The 17,547-nt window shown below is 36.7% G+C and overlaps 1 protein-coding gene across 1 annotated transcript in view; it reads left to right on the forward strand.

Moving 5' to 3' along the window:
• Positions 1–17,547, forward strand: part of LOC121319970 (PDZ domain-containing RING finger protein 4-like) — a 43,806-nt gene that overhangs the window by 17,661 nt on the left and 8,598 nt on the right. Inside the window, exons 2-6 of the mRNA XM_041258001.1 lie at positions 2,079–2,332; positions 3,525–3,627; positions 11,013–11,111; positions 14,521–14,583; positions 15,470–15,571. Coding sequence (XP_041113935.1) covers positions 2,079–2,332; positions 3,525–3,627; positions 11,013–11,111; positions 14,521–14,583; positions 15,470–15,571 — 621 coding nt within the window. The remainder of the gene's footprint in view (positions 1–2,078; positions 2,333–3,524; positions 3,628–11,012; positions 11,112–14,520; positions 14,584–15,469; positions 15,572–17,547) is intronic.

Below are 17,547 nucleotides of genomic sequence, written 5' to 3' on the forward strand. Positions count from 1 at the left end.
GAAGGTCCTTTTTAACATCGGGAAGGGCACCGTTCTCACGAGTGGAACACTCTCAATCACATGGCTTTCCAAACCCGCAAATCACCAGGCCCAGCAGACATACAGTATGATTACGTGCTTTGTATTTTATCATTACACACACACACACACACACACACCAGATCAAAAACTACAGCAGCCTCTTCGGGGACAACAGACTAACCAATGCAATTGACCACAAGGTCTGCAATCAACATGCATCATCATGATTGGTGTTGCTTAGAGCACTTCATTTAAACACACACCAGAATGGAGATTGTCTTTTTTTGTTTCTGTAGTGTAACATGTACAAGTCTGCATTCAAGTCAATTTGTCCCTCTTCTTTTTTTCACATTACACAGCCTAATGGACCGTCAATTTCGACTGTATTTCTTTGCTGCTGTATGGATAACTACCATTCAGTCAATTCAATTTGGTTCTTTTCTTACCCTGTTAGTGATTGCAAACATTTGCAACTTACTTAAAAAGAACTCTAAAAAGTATTACATACTGTGAACACTGCATTGTATTCAATAGTAGCACAATATAAATTAATACAGTATTATCTTAGGCTTCTAACACATCCAGCAGTTTAATTCAGAATGTCTGAATTACACTATAAAATCATGAAGTGATAGAATTTAAACAAACTTGGAGCAGGGCCAGAGCATATTCTTTATGAGCTATGAATTCAAAGTCAATTCGATCACCTCTAGAAGCTCTTTAATTGCATTGGCAAATCCAAGCATCTCAGTCGGTTGTTCTAGACACTTCAGGGCTTTACAAATGCTGCAGCAATCACAAAAACATTTTAAAAATACAATGTATGCATACCACACTAAAATAATTAAATGATCCTCAACTTTGGTGATCAGTGTAAAATCTGTGAAAGCAATAGGTGAGCTTATTGAGGTGTCATACTGTAGTTTTCAGAGGGAATCTGCTGCAAGTGGAATAATGACTTCTCAACTCTGAACCATCTGTGAGTTTTATATTGCCTTTTAAATGAATGCATGACTCTGTGTGAAGAGTTAATATTGTTGAAACAGCTGAAGTATTGGTTTATTTCTATAGTGTTCCTAAATATGAAATGTAAAAAAACAACAACAACAAAAAGACATCCTGGTAATAGTTTGGCATTCTCTAAATGTTAAAAAAAAAAAAAAAACACTTTGGCAATTGAAACATTGTTGGAGTCATACTACAGTATTTCACTTTTTACAGCAATTTTTTTCTGTCAAGGAATGGGAAATGATTCTGAATGCCTAGAAGTAGGTGCTTCAGATAGCAATAAAGCCATTATAGCATTTACACTGTTATGGATTGCAGTAATAAATAGACTCCTCTTTATAGATAGCGCCACTACACTACACAAGAGCAAAGAGACATCAAAAGCCACACTTTTTTTTTTTTTTTTTTTTTTTTTTTTTTTTACCGTTGAAAGGAGCTTGAATTGATCCTCCAGGATTGCAACTTGGTTATATCAAAATTCAGAAGCCATCCATTCAGGGGAAAGGGTTAAGATAATTTGTTATAAAACACAGAAAGGGACAATCTTAAGAGGCACATCCTTTCTTTATGATTTCTGCTTTTAAAGACAAATACATGCCAGTTATTACACTAACTGTCTGTCTGCAGGTCCTATTGCCTTTTGCTGTAAATCAGAACTTTCCAAATGTTAATACCCACACATAGAGTGGTTCCATTTTTTAATGGTACTTCAGTTGGACTGATTCCTGGATTACCTTACATAAATCATTTCAGTTGGAACTGAATATCCTGTTTTACAACATTGAACAGTGATTCTAACTGTGATTTTTAAATAGACACTCTTGGAACAAGATAGCTTGGATCATTTCCTTGTAAAACATTTTTAAAAAGAAATATATACACAAGTGCTACAGGTCTCACTTTCCCCTCCCCAGTTGCCCCGGTCACAACTGTAAAATAAGAATTTGTCTTTAGTTATCTTCTGCACCTGTTTAAACATATTGGGAATTAATAATTGATTCAAATATTATCTGAATGTCAGTATAACAATCTGTATATTTTCTCTACAGGTCAATGGGAGGGATCTGTTGAAGGCCACGCACGAGGAAGCTGTAGGAGCCTTTCGCAGTGCCAAGGAACCAATTGTAGTTCAAGTTTTAAGAAGAGCTCCCATCACAAAGAATCATGGGACATCTCAGGAAATCCATCTGGTGGATGTTTGCACTCAGACGGACATTACTTTTGAACACATTATGGCTCTCTCCAAGTTAAGGCCATCGACTCCTCCTGTACCTGACATCTGCCCCTTCCTGCTTTCTGACAGGTATGCTGTTTGCTTGTTTATATGGTTAGTGCATGACAGCATACGTAACTAACTGCTACTTCCTTGTCTTCTTTCTCAATGTTGTAGTTTTCAAATCACACCCACACATATGTACTTGTTGAAGTTATGTAGCATAGCAACAGACAGCACATGCACAAAGTTGTGTTTTGAGGTTTATTTTGGATGTGTCTGTAAAGGTATTGCAGAACAAGGAGATCAGAACTAATGTTTGATTGAACTTGATCGAAATGGGCTTTAAAAACATTCCGTAAAACCGTCCCAGATATTTTGTGAATAGGTCCCATTTGTTTCAAATTGAGTATTAAATAATGCCACCATTGCTGCCATTAGGTTTCTGGTGTTATCAGCAATTAAACATTCAGCATCCTCCCAGTTCATAAAATCCAGACAAAATCCACCCAATGATACCTCAGGACTTAGTCAAGAGTGCTATCTATGGCAATTTGGAGTGGTTTAAATGTCAGAATTATCAATTTGTGTTATCTTTAGTGACGGGGGGAAAACGTGTGACAATATATAACAAACCTATTAGCAAAGTTACATCAAAGGTTAATTTGAATTTCTGATTTGATTTCAATACCCAAAGACCAACAATTTAATGGCTCTAAAAATACTTTCAAACTGTCACAAGTGGCTGCCCCAAAAGTGACAACATTTTAATGCATTTAGATGGCAGTTGAGTTGTGAAAATGAACATTTCTTGGTAATATGCACATATCTTGCAGGTAATATTGGCAGAATATAAACTGGAATGCTATGCAATTTAAGTAGGAGTAACACCAACAATGTGTCACTATACAGCATGTATAATATAAAGTAGAAATTGGAAGTTAAGACACTAGTACTTTTTTTTTAAAGTCTTCTATATAATTATATGTATGTTTAAAGTCAGCTGTAAAACTGAAACCAGAAATAGTCACTTTTGATTGTTCCTAGAACAAACATAAATATTAAACTAACGAAACGATATTGCAAAATATGTAATTAGAAAAATATGACCAAGTTTGTGTCTGTGTGTTAAACAACTTTATATTCTTGACAGTTTTCTCATTTCCAGCGTTTGGTTTTATGATAGCTGATTATGCCATTGCATATAAACACAGATCATATCATATTCCTACTTGAAAAAAAGTGGCCTATCGTCTGAATTTGTTTTTCTGTCCTCGTGTAGCTGTCACTCACTACATCCAATGGAGCATGAATATTATGAAGGAAATGAGTTTCTCTCGAGCATGCCTGCTGATGCAGACCAGACACAGGAGTTTGAGTATGAGGTGATCTTTTTTATTATTCTTGTTCATGCTGTCTCTCCTTTAGTAATAACTTTTGCCATTTCCAAGAACCACCCCATAATAGTGACCACTGTTAACCTGAAATTTCACCTTGTTATTGCTGATTCGCTATTGTTGCCCATAAGGGTTACTTGTGACAGCTTTTTACAAATGATATGATTTGTTTGGTTCCACATTTTCTACGACACATACATTACTACAATTTACCAGGACTCTGCTTTACTGTTTAATGTGCTACATCGTGAGATGTCACTTAAGTGCAAAGGGCTTCTCACCAAAAATGGGCCCAAACAGTGTTGCTCTATTTTACCCATAACTACAAACACTCAATCGTGGTATACTGTATATATTAATACTAAAAGAAACTAAGAATATTGAGTGACATTGAGTCTATTTGTAATCTAAACGTTTGTCAGTAATCTGTTTCCTTTAGCACTTTTGACAAATTCTATAAGCTATTGACAATGTCAACCCAAGGGACTTTTTCAACCTGAAAAAAGAAACCAGGGGTCACAAATGAAGATTAAACAAATGGGCATTCAGAACAGAAAATAGGAGGCACTTTTTTACACAGAGAATTGTGAGGGTCTGGAACCAACTCTCGTTTTGTAAAATTTATTATGTTCATATGACATCCCATGGTGTAGTTTGCTGCCCAAGAAAACCAACACACTGGAAAACCCATGATTGTGAGGGCAACCTGCTGGAATAAAATACATAATAAATATAGCATACAAATTTATTGTTAGTCTGTTACCATTGCCTGATACACTAGGTAACATAGCTTAACAAGGAATAGTAGACAAAAATCATCCAAACTTATGATACTTCTGAAAAGCAGTAAGCTTCTGATATAATAGTTGACATATTGTGAGCCAGAATAGTCGAAAGTTTAAAAAATTGTTCTAGTCTATAAAATCTACTAAAATATGTGTTTTCATTACCAAGAATTTACCCCTCCACAGTGTCCACTCCGGTCCTGGGGTGCATCGCTGGTTTTATATGTACGATTATTACGCTTTAGGGTCTGGTCAGAGGTTTAATTGGTAAAATTTAACAACTAAGGACATGATTGGAACAAAGACCTGGACTTGAAGTGCTGACCTTGCCTAACCCTGCTGTACAGTGCTTCGCATCAAAAGCAGACAAATGTTTTGGCTAGTGCCAGCATCAGTGATTCAACATTAGCCGAAATAATTGTCAACTTGGCTTGACTTATTTCAGAACAGTAGTAAACTAACATTTAAATGCATATGTGCTTTGCATTTTGTTACCTTCATTTAGTGATTCCAAATGATTGTAAAAACCAGAGCTAATGCATTGTGTTGGGGATTGACAAGTCTTGTGTCCTCTTCATGGCATTTCATTTCAGGTGCAATGTGTTAATTAGACGCTAATGGCTAATTTATTGTTGCTTTTGATGCCTGAAATGTCTACATATGTCATTATGTCGTTTCATTTTAATACATTGCATTTCCAAGCCATTGAGGAACAGGCAGAGTGTGGCTCCTCATACGATGGAATGTCGCTGTTAGACGTCTCCCTTCATTGCGTTTCTGTTTTCTGAATGCTAACGGAAAATGTGTTTAGAATTGTCAATTTCAAACTACAGGATAACCTACAGGAAAGCAACCTGTGAAAACATGTTAAATCTTAAATCAGAAGTAATGTTTAGACCATTTTATATGCGTTTCACCTTCAGAACGACTTTTGCAAGTAAAGAGACACTACAGGGACATTGTGAGTCACGACCATACAGCCTTTCAACTGGTTCTGCTTTATAACATTATTTTGAACACTGTACCAATGGCTTATAACAATAGTTACGTTCAAAATTGTTAAACACTTGTCAGCTCAAACTGGTTTGTAATCCTTAGTAAACTGTGACCTTTTTACTGTCAGTTTTCCTTAAATAACACTACGATGTGGTGTCTGATTGCAAATCAACTGTTTGTTTTGGAAAAATACATCTACATTTAGCAATCCAGTGTTGTCGCCAAGTAGATCAACATGTCACAATTTGCAATAAAACCTCATACGATATGTCAGTGGAAACAAACGATCTCAAACCTTTATAACTGGTTACTGTAAAATCATTTAATGAGATCAAAAATACTGAGGGGTCTTCTATTACAGTGGACCACATTTTAGCAGTGTCCCCTTTACGACTAGTAATAATAATCCCAGATCATGAAAGGCAGACATGTTATGACAGCAGTAAATGCACACTCGCGTTAAACTGTAATCTCCACTAATCACACAATCAGTCATTAATTTACTGCCAAAGGCAGACCTCCTGCCTGAAATAAAGAGTTTGCTGTGCAATTTAAGTAGCAGGAGGAGCTGCACTCGCATCAGGACCAGAGAACCAGCTATAGGAACTCGCAGCCAGACACAAGGACAACAGGAATCCTTTACAAGTCTGCATAAGTCATGTGATGTAAAAATGCTATTTCTGCTTTGTTTGTTTGTGCCTGTAAATAATCTTGTTAGGAAGGAAAACAAACTGTAAAAAGGGTGCTAAATACTGAGAAAGACAGCTTGTTCGGCTAATTCAGGAAGAAGAAAAATATGCAGTGTAATAATTATAATAGTAATAATGCCTCTAACCTCACAAACTAAAATAGCAAGCACTGTACTTTTTAGTTAAGAGGTGTGATGTATTCACGGCATACAGTTGTCAACTGAAAACATTATGGATTAAGGATTGAAAAATGTTGGTACCCAAACTAGGATACAAAAAAACCATATCAATCAATATGAACATAAAGCAGGTGAAAAACATTGTGCACTGAAAACAGTTTAATCCGCCCAAACAAAACCAGCCATTCAAAATCCACCTCAGTGTGAATATCATTACAGTATAAGTGAATTGAGAAATTGTAAATGCCAGTCATGTACCAGTCATGGACATGACATCCATGTGAACAGAGTTAGTACTTCCTACCCTACCAGTCAAGAAACTGTGATTTAATGGAAAGCAAGCCTTTCATGAGACGGAATTATTATGGCTATCCCAGTACAGCTTCATTACGTTTGACACGCATTATGAGCAGAAGTATATTAACTTTTATTAAAATCATTCAGATAAGACAAGTAAGCTATTACATCCCTTTACCCAATGGGAAGAGTGTAAACAAGCGTACTAGTTCTGACTGTTCATTATAAAATCTCAGTCACTTGGCCTCTAACAAATAAGTTTAGACTTCAATTAACATGATCCGCTTTAATTACAAACCTTGGAGAAAATAATTACACTCTCTGTTGTTGTAATTGCTTATTTTAGTGACTATCTACAGTGATGTACCTACTAATTTATCAACTTCTAATACTCAAGAGTAATTAATTACAAGTTGTGCAGGTGCATCATCGTCTAAAAACCCCAATAATAACTACGGTGGGGCGCGATTCAAAAAAGCTTCAGAACCCCTGTTGGCTATGTGTTGCCATACCTGGGGAAATTGCCATGGTTCTCATTAAACCTGTTTTTGTCAGCTGTCAGTTTCATTTAAAATTGCCTCAAAGCTATTGTATAGTCTCCGTATGGCACTCCGGGGGGGTGTGGTAGGATATATGGATTGGTTGACGGCTTTGCCTTGTACCTCACAACACACCTGAAGAGTGACTATAGCCCACAACACACACCCTATCTTGCTATATTGCATAATTGGCTATTGTCAACAACAAGTGCATCACTGATTTTAAACATCCTTTACCATGCCAAATGAGCATTTGTTTTAGGAAAAAAAGGAACCATAAACCTCAGCCTTGAAAAACAGAAGACCAATGAAACCTATGAGTGATTTATCTCTGAAGCGTTACTGTTTCTCACTGAAAAAAAAAAAAAATCAGCATAGCCGACTCATACTCTAATCCTAAACCTCATCTAATGCTTCAGTCCCACACCTGCCTCCCCCAGTACAGGATCTCGTCGTGGGCAGAAACATTCTTGCAGCAGACAGACATTGGAGAGATTGTTTCTGTAATGCGCAGCTGCTTAAATGATGGGTGGTTCTTGTTGCCACTGATATGTTTACTATCTTCTTATCGTGGTATACCAAAGGGTTCTTACTCTTTATCATAGGGGTACATATCAAAGACAAAAACTGTGGCCAAATAGTATTTGCATTTTCAGAACACTACGTTTGCCACAAAGATCTTTACTCATACTTATTATTTATTTATTTATTTATTTATTAGCAGGCGCCCTTATCCTGGGTGACATTACAAGTGGCTGATGCTTATAGGAATAAGCTTGATTGCTAAATAGGGGCCAGTGAGTCCCTATTGAAAACAATGGGAAGCCAATTAACGCCGCACATAGATCTCTCATAGCCAATCTACACAGCTGTACAATTTATCAGTCTAAGTTAATAATGTATCACTTGCTGACCTGCAGCCTGAAATCAGCATAGACCAATATCAGCAATCGTTTGCATTACAATTCTCCATCCAATCTACCATAATATAAAATCATGGGGACATGGTTGGGGGGGTTGAGAGAGCAACCTTGTTAAAATATATTTAACAATGAATCTGACAATTTTATTTCACTGCTACATTTTTGGTGCAATAAGTGTTACAGCTGACATAGATTATGAATTATGGGTTGGATAGGTGGCAAAAATATCACAAGCGTAACGTGAATAGCATGAGCTTGGGGTAAAGAAGACAAGGTGTTTGGTATTGAAAGCATTATCTGATATAAATTTTTATTTAGCTTATAATCGTTCTCTAAAAATGCTAACGTGTTGAGCACTTGTGACAGTCCCCATCTATAGCTGTTCTTGGTAATGAATTTGCCAATTAGCAGAACTGCTTTGCACCTATAGCCGATTGTGTTCCTACCCAGAACATAAATAGAGGACACAAGCCTATTTTAAATAGACATGCAGAAAATATACATAGAAAAGGGAAGGTGTGGCTATATTATTATTATTATTATTATTTTGTCATTTTAAATCAGAAAGCACATCATTCCCCTGGCTTGTTCATTGTCCACTTTAAGAAAAATAGTTTTGTCTTTTTCCATTTATTTTTTGTAGAAGGAATCCATGGTTCCATGGCTTGCATGCATATTAGCTTACTCTTAATAGTAATGCATTAGTAGTATTACAGTTTCCTAAAGAAATGCAAATAACAGCAGTCAGCAGTGATCACAAAAATCTACAGCATGATGTCTGCCCCATTTTTCTGCAAGATAAACATTTATATATCTCTGAAAAAATAAAAAAAAAAAGTATTGGTTACATGTTGGGAAGCAGTGATTATGACAAATACTTTAATCCTCTTCAAAATGTTCGGTTATATAACCTACATGTGGGAAGAGAGTGTAAAGCAGGCCTGCCACGGTGGATTATTTCTTTTAAGCCATGGATCCTATTAATACAGTACAAGCTGGGAGTATTGAATTGAAATGTGTTCTGTCTAAAATAATAATCTGTTCTGTTAACACCTTTGCATGGAATTTTCTTTTTTTTTTTTTACCAAGGCAGTGACGATAAATATATAATCTTTTACAGATAGTCACTGGCTGAGAGCAAGAACATTGGAATTCAGTTAATCCTAGTTTTGGATATGACCATTTAAAATGTAATATAATTGTTTGGAATTTTGTAGTTACCGTATTCTTGCACTCAACCAACATGGAATTAATAGACTGTTTTTAAGAAGACATCTGGAATTTAGTTCAGTCACTAAACTATGATTACTAAAACCAGAAAACTAACCTTCAGAAACTAAAACACAGTAAACTCCATATCAGGGATGAAGAGGACTCCCCTTCTGTTTTTTTTTTTTTTTTTTTTTTTTTTTTTTTTTTAAGAAATCCAGTACCAGATAATCAGGGGCGTGTGCATGCATAAAAACTTGGGGGGTGGGGGGCGCATTAAACAATATACTGTATATATAATATGTATGCATGTGTTGATATAGTTATATAAATAAATAGCATTACACTCACCATTTCAATGAAAGTCCAGACGCTGTGGAGCTTTTTAACACTGAAACATCTTTCTGCAGTTGCAACTGTAACAGGTACTGTAGCGTGGCCAAAAGCACCAGTAGGTCGAATACATCAGGATACAGAAGTCCCAGGTCGTGTTCTTTACAGACCTTCATGAGTTCAGGCAAAGACATTGCATTGTCCGATTCCCAAGTGTTAAAATAGGCTCAGTGTGGTGTACAAATAAATCACACCACATGTCATGAACTCCGCATTGAAATTCTTGATTCAGCTTTCCCTTTAGTATATTAACAGTTTAAGTTTTCAGTTTAGCATAAAATAGCATAATTAAACAAATATGTGTTTTTTTCCCCACTAATTGTACTACTGCAGCTGGACTCCAACATTAAGGGGAACACACCTGCCAGTTCTTAACTGCACGTTATGGGGGAGCGTGTGCAAACCGAGTACTCGCGCGTCCATAGCTGCACTTTGAGGAAATACGTTCAGTGTCAGTGGCAGAAAGGGTAAGGGGGAGCACTTTCACTTAATTACCCTTTCAGTCACATTTGGTAAGGGGATTATCCGAAAACAGCCACTGGAGTACTATACTTCTCTCATGGAGTCTCACAATGCCTTTGTCTAACACTCAAGTACATTTGGGGTTTATGAAATACAGAGTTTGCTGGATGCATCTAGTCTAAATGTAGGGAGTCAGATAGTATTGACTGACATGATGTACAGCGCGGCACAATTAACATTTTCCGTAAGCTTTATAAAAAGGAGAGCGAATGTAAGAATTCCAATATTTCTGATACCAATTAGCTGTGCTGTCAACAGTACTTTGATCTGATTCTGTGAAACAGCAAGAGGTTGTCAAAACCTGAGCTTGCAGGTTTGTTAGAGCTTTCAGAAATCTAAATGCTGGTTGATTTGCTAGTTGCTCACAGTTGATAACACTGTACATGGTGAGGTGTTGAAATAGCACTTTGTTACACACTGCACCAATGCAAGGAGACTGCATATGCTACCGCATCAGGACTAAATAATTAGCACCAATTTTGCATAGCAACTTTTCTTCAGAGAACTTATACACAAAACCCATTGGCTGAAACAATCAGTGGAAATTACTGTATGTAACAGCTTGCTCAAATACTGTTAATATTCAAGGGGTTTATGGAATGACTCTAGCGAGGGCAGCGCTCTGGCATCAGAACTACAGTACTACACACTATCTGCGAAGTGATTCTAACGTAATGAATTGCAAATAGAGTTAAAGTAGATTGTGTTCTTTCCAAGTTACACAGGATAAGTGCCATTCACCTGCTTTCAAAGGAATTTTTTCCAAAGCCAAGTGCTTTCCAGAAAATAAAAGAAAATGTAAAAGAAAGAAAAAAGACCCCTGGTTTGTTTTGTTTTCTAGGAAGTTGAACTGTGCCGTGTCAACAGCCAGGAGAAGCTTGGACTTACCTTGTGCTATAGGACTGATGATGAAGAGGATATGAGCATCTATGTTAGTGAGGTAAGAAACATGGGAAATGAGTGAAGTACAGCTTCACCACCCCTACTGACAAAGGCTGGCTGGTAGCCAAAGCCTGACAGTTCAAATTGCCTTACTGAATTGAGTTGCCCACGTAATATAATTATACTGCCTATTTATTTTAGGCAAATGCTTTAATATTGGGTTTTAATTATGAAACACTGCACAATGACAAGTAGAAAATAATAATAATAATAATAATAATAATAATAATAATAATAATAATAATAATAATAATAATAATAATTCTTTTGAGCAAAATAAATAGTCAAATGTAATTCTAAGTATCCAAATACAGTGCTGAGAAAAGGTTTGTGAACCCCTTAGGATTTTCACATATTGCAAACCTAAAATGTTATTAGATCTTAATCTAAGTCCTAATAATAGATAAATATAACATGATTAAACAAAATATACAAAAACATGATACTTTTTCAACATTTATTTATCCACAAATGATTCAACATTCAATATCCATGTGTGAAAAAGTATGTGAACCTTTAGATTCCGTAACTGGTGGCACCCCCTTGAGCAGCAATGATTTCAATTAAGTGTTTCCTGTAACTGTTGGTCAGTCTTTCACATCAGTTTTGAGGAATTTTGGCCCATTCCTCCTTACAGAACTGCTTCAACTCGGTGACATTTGAGGGTTTCCTTGCATGGACAGCTCGCTTCAGGTCCTGCCACAACATTTCGATGGGGTTTAGGTCTGGACTTTGACTAGGCCATTCTAAATCGCAGAATTTCTTCTTCTGCAGACATTTATTTGTAGATCTGCTTGTATTTTTAGGAACATTGTCTTGCTGCATAACCTACTTTCAGTTCAGCTTCAGCTCATGGAAGGATAGCCTGACATTCTTCTCTAGAATCTTCTGATACAATGCAGAATTCATAGTTGTGTCAAGGATGGCAAACCATCACACTGCCACCACCATGCTTAACGGTTGGGATGAGGTTCTTTTGTTCAAATGCAGGGTTTAGTTTTCGCCAAACATAATGTTTCTCATTGATGCCGAAAAGTTCTACCTTTGACTCGTCTGTCCAGAGAACCTTGTTCCAGGAGTCTTGTGGATCATCTATGTGCTCTTTGGCGAACTTCAGAAAACTCATATTAGCCAAGGCAAGAGTGTCCTGCAGATCCTTGGATGTTACTCTGGGGTTCTTTGTAACTTCTTTGATGATTTTCCGGTTTGTTCTTGAAGAGATTTTGGTAGGACGACCGCTACTGGGTAGAGTGACTGTGGTCTTGAAAGTTCTCCATTTGTAGACAGTCTGACAGTAGATTGTTGGAGCCCCAAATCCTTAGAAATGGTTTTGTAACCCTTTCTAGACTGATGAGCATCAATAACTGTTTTTCTGAGGCCCTCAGAGATTTCTATTGATTGTGCATAATGTGTTTCCGCACACCTGTATGGTGAAGACCAAACTCACAAAGTTTCTGATCTTTATATAGGGTGGGGCCTCCCAAACTCACCCATGAAGATCTATACCTAATTATTTAAACACCTGATTCTAATTATCATCTTAATTGAGCTGATAAAACCAGGGGTTCACTTACTTTTTCACATACCCTGAATCTTAATTACTCATTGTTTGTCTAAATCATACATCGTTTTGTTTCAAAAAACATGGAATTGGTCTATTGGATATTTAAGACTGGTTTTGATTGAAGAAGGCTATCATGGTAAAACTATGGAATGTACATAATTACCATTGGGGTTCACAAACTTTTTCTCAGCACTAGTTTTAAACTTCATCAATTAGTTTTACCGTTAAATAGTTTCTATGCAAATATTTGTACCTTTTTTCAGAATTGACTGTGCATGAACAATAAGCCAAGTTTGTAATGTATTTTCTTCCCCCTTTTATTTTTTAATTGTAGTTTTTAATTAGTTTTCTCTGTCACAATTCTTGTCTCCCATAGAGTGGAAAATAGAATATTTTCTATTAGTCCTTACACACTCCACAGGCAAACTCATTTAAACCAGTACTTCTGTTATCTGATTTGCTAATTTAAGATTGTAAGTAGAAATATATTTTTTGACCCTGTGCATAATTCTTGCGTTAAAAGGACCATAGAAAACCTATTTGCAGGATCAGAGATCAGTGTAATCCGAATGATAAACACACCTTTATGTGAGTGTGGTACGGAACACAAAAAAAAAAAAAAAAAACACATACACATAACAGAATTATTCTGCCTGTATTTTAGACAGCACAGGGCTTGTAAGCCTGTGTATTTAGCAGTTAGCATTTGTAAAGCATAATTATTGTTTCCAGTATTTTTCATGATTTGGGAGTATGGGATGCATGTACATTATTTTGATGCTTAGTTTTATTACCTTAATAAGGTAGTAATGTGGCTACACTGTTATTAGGCTGGAGTTACACAAAGCAGTTTTCCAGAATAAAGCCCTGTGTAATGTTTAACCTGTAGATACAATTTACCTTATTCATGGCCCTTGAGTAGTTCATTGTGGCATCATTGCTGTGCTCACTGTGTAGTAATAAATAACTACATCCTTCTGTAGCTGTAGTTAGAGAAGAATCTTTAAACCGACTCGTCTCCAAAGTAACCTACTTGAATAACTTGATGAGATGAGAAACATTGCTTTGCTTTTAATGAGAAGGATAGCAGCGGCTGTTGTGACAGAGCAAAATGAATGGTTAAAGATAACAATGAAGGGTAAGGTGATAGATAGTGCTGCCCCCAAGTCCAGTAGACCATTAGTCAAAGTGGGACTCTGATAAAGCATTAGATCGACCCATATATTTTTGTTAACAGCCATAAATCCCTAACAAACTCCAGATGATGCAAAAGCAGTCAGGGACTACCGTGTCTCATATTTTCACTTGGGACCTTTCCATGTTACATTCCACGAAACAAAGTGGACATGTTCCTCATTGGGTAAAGAGCCTGTAATGCACATGGACAGTAATGATTTAGGCTTTCGTTCAATTAAGATGCCATAACTAAGATTTACTTAATCTTCTTCCAACCAGTAGTTTTCACCACAAACTATATACTGTAAATCATAGATAATTGTATATATTTCTCAGAACAGTACAAAAGTATCTTGGTTTGTCCTAATTTAAACACACCTTTGTTTCCAATATGTATTGTAGGTTGTGAAGTTAGATTAAGGTTTTATTTCATGGCAGAATATTTTTTGAACAGTATAAATACAAAACATGAATGTTTGTCTGTAATAATACAACTGCCATATATTAAGGTAAGCTTCATCAAAAAAGATAATGTCTAGAATGTAAAGTATGCCTATATGATTCTAGTTCATGTTTTCAATTTTGAACACATTATTTTATGCAGTATGTTGTATTATATGCACAGTACGCAGTATTTTAATACTTATTTGATTTTCTTAACAAACAGGTTGGGCCAAACAGCATTGCTGCCAGAGATGGTCGTATCAAAGAAGGGGATCGAATTTTACAGGTATTACACTTTAACTTTTTAATCACAGCAGTACCAGAGTCTTGGAAGCTCATGTTACTTTCTCAAAACTGCATACATTGCATTTGCTTTAATTACACTAATTAAAAATAAATAAAAAAATCATTGGCGTGTTGATTTGTGCCAGTAAGCAAAGCTGCCTACCTTCCAGCTGTTCACACACAAATTCAAATTCATTGTTGCCGTGAGGGTTTTTTTTTTTAATAGTCTTTTTTCTTTGTATCATATTTTGTGCATATGTATCTCCTGGGCAGAAGGAAATCTTTCTTGGCATTATTACCTACGAGCAATTTTTCAGGACTAGCACCCAACAGCTCAGATTACGCCAAATGGGAAGTTTTTAGCCCCTTTGGACTATAAACCATACAAAGAGCACAAAGTGATTAAATGAAAGAGCAATCAACGTTGGCCTGTAAGTACGTTAGGTGAGAGATTATGCTGGAGCTCTCTAATTGGCTCATGGCAAGTGTGCAGTATGAGTGATTTTAGCTGTAAGGTTCCTGGGCCAGCATCCACCAGCACTATTATCTCAGAGTGACACTTCCATTACTCTGAACGGAAAAAGATGAACGCCACCTGTCAGCAGCCAGTTAATTGTGTTGCTAGATTTATGTTGCTAGGATGAAGGTTGGACATTTATGAACATAACTGCTTTCACTGATGTCCACCATCCTTCAACAATCAATGTAACCCCTTACAGTAAACACATAATTGAGTGAAGGCATGTACCACCAATGGGGCTGAATGAACACATTTGTGCAACTCCCACTGTGCGTGCATTTTACCACAAACAAGCTGAAATTTGCCTTTTTATTGTGCGTTGGTGCATGCAAGGGGTACTGACGCTTCCCTTTCATTTGTTTCCAAGATAAATGGTCATGACGTCCAGAATCGCGAGGAAGCAGTGGCATTACTCTCAAGTGAAGACTGCCGAAATATTGTGCTGCTGGTTGCCAGACCAGAAATACAGGTTAGAAATTGCTTTTTTCTTTGTTTATGTTTTTCCAGTTTGGTATTAAACATAGAAGTTGATTTGTGATATCGTACACTGTTATCCTGACTACAGGACTGCTTATAAAAAACAATTTGCAGGCTTCAACACTGTTTTTGCTATAATTTAGTTGCATTAAATACACTGAGGGGACAAGTTAGAATAACCTTCTGGCTGACACAGTTTAATAACAGGCACCTTTTATAATGTGGATGTAATGTCTGGCTTAGCCCAAAGGCAATTATTAAGGACAAAAAGAGCGAGCTTTAATTTAATACTCTGTGCTTTTTATTATTATCACCTAACCTAACTATTATACACTGAGCTATACCTTGTATACAGGGAATACCAATAATCCACAAAAAACAGGGCTGTAGAATATTCTAAATGACATTTGTCACTGTGTGATGCAGAAGCTGAATATCAAAAGAATGTGAATACTCTGCATCCAGTCTCCCAAAGGACCTCTGAAGGGTGAAGGGGAGATCCTGAGGGCAAATAGACATCAGGAAGCATTAGACGAGCAAGAGGCATCCACTGAACATTAAAATTAATGTATACAAGAATTATATAAATGCATACAAAAGAGCAAGTACTGTATACATTAGATAAATATATACACATTGTAACACTGTAAATTAATGCTGCATATATAACTGTTATTGTTATTTATTTTTTTAATAAGTCATTACAGGATGCATGAACAAAAGACAGTGATGTCTGTTCTTGGTCTTTTAGTAGGAATGTATTAGTTAGGGGTCAAGTAGTGTGTGTGTGTGTGTGTGTGTTATTTTTCTCTAATATTGAATCTTAATTGTTTCCCCTCGGTACCATGTGATTTATTATGGTAGGCCAATTACCATTCCACACGCAGCATTTAATTGAACATGAGATATGTATGGTGATTTAAAACTGAACACAACAGTAGAACGTTATAAATCAGAAATCATTGACAGCAAATGCAAGTGTATTTAGTACCTTTTCCGCAAAGCAGGTTACAAGAAAGTAACACTAACAAATAAGTCTCACACACTTGAAGAGCCACTGTACTGTATGGCTAGAGCAGGGGTCTCAAACTCGCGGCCTGCACAGCGCTGCAATCCGGCCCGCTAAATAGTTACACAAAAGTAATTTAATCTGGCCCGCATGGAGCTTCATGCGTAAAACCCAAGTAAACAGTTGTAAAACGTGTGTAGGCGATGTTGTGCATCGTTTATGGTTAGTTCTGTTGTAATACATTGCTACCACTTTAAGAACTGTCGCATTAGCTACAGTAAATTGACACAGTCCTGGTTTACAGCAGAGATAAGAAACCATACAGACAGACGTGTTCGGGAGGAGCAACTGAACTGACAGCTCGCTGTCAGTGAAAGTCCAACATTTTGTGCCATAACAATTGAGAAAAGATAATTGATCAGATCTAAACTTTTTTTTTTTTCTCCATTGAGTATGCATCAGTACAAAAAATATGAGTGGCACTGAGACTGTATGAACTACTCATCATAGCAGTCACTCAAATATATTGTACAGGGATCCCCAACAAACGTAAATGAGCAAAGAAATGTCTCAGTCTAAAACAAAAATTCACCTCAAGCACAGGCAATTTCAAGAAAAGTGGACAGTCTGCGAGAAAGGCAAAGCATTCAGTGCATACTCTATCACGCTTGATGAGAGCACTGATTTGGTTGATAGTGCGCAGCTGGCGATATTTGTGAGAGGTGTTGATATTAACTTTAAAGTCACGGAAGAACTGCTAAGCTTGTCTACGAAGCGCGGTAGAACAGCAGCAAGTGAGATTTTTCAAAACCTTAAAGACGCACTAGAACACGCTGGTCTGCAGTTGCATTCTTTAGCAGGTTTAACAACAGATGGAGCCCCAGCAATGATTGGGAAAAAGAACGGGTTGGTAGCACTTGTGCAAGAAAAGATGGAAGAACAACACGCAGAGCAACCAG

This window comes from Polyodon spathula, chromosome 8 (assembly GCF_017654505.1).
Source record: "Polyodon spathula isolate WHYD16114869_AA chromosome 8, ASM1765450v1, whole genome shotgun sequence".
NCBI lineage: Eukaryota > Metazoa > Chordata > Actinopteri > Acipenseriformes > Polyodontidae > Polyodon > Polyodon spathula.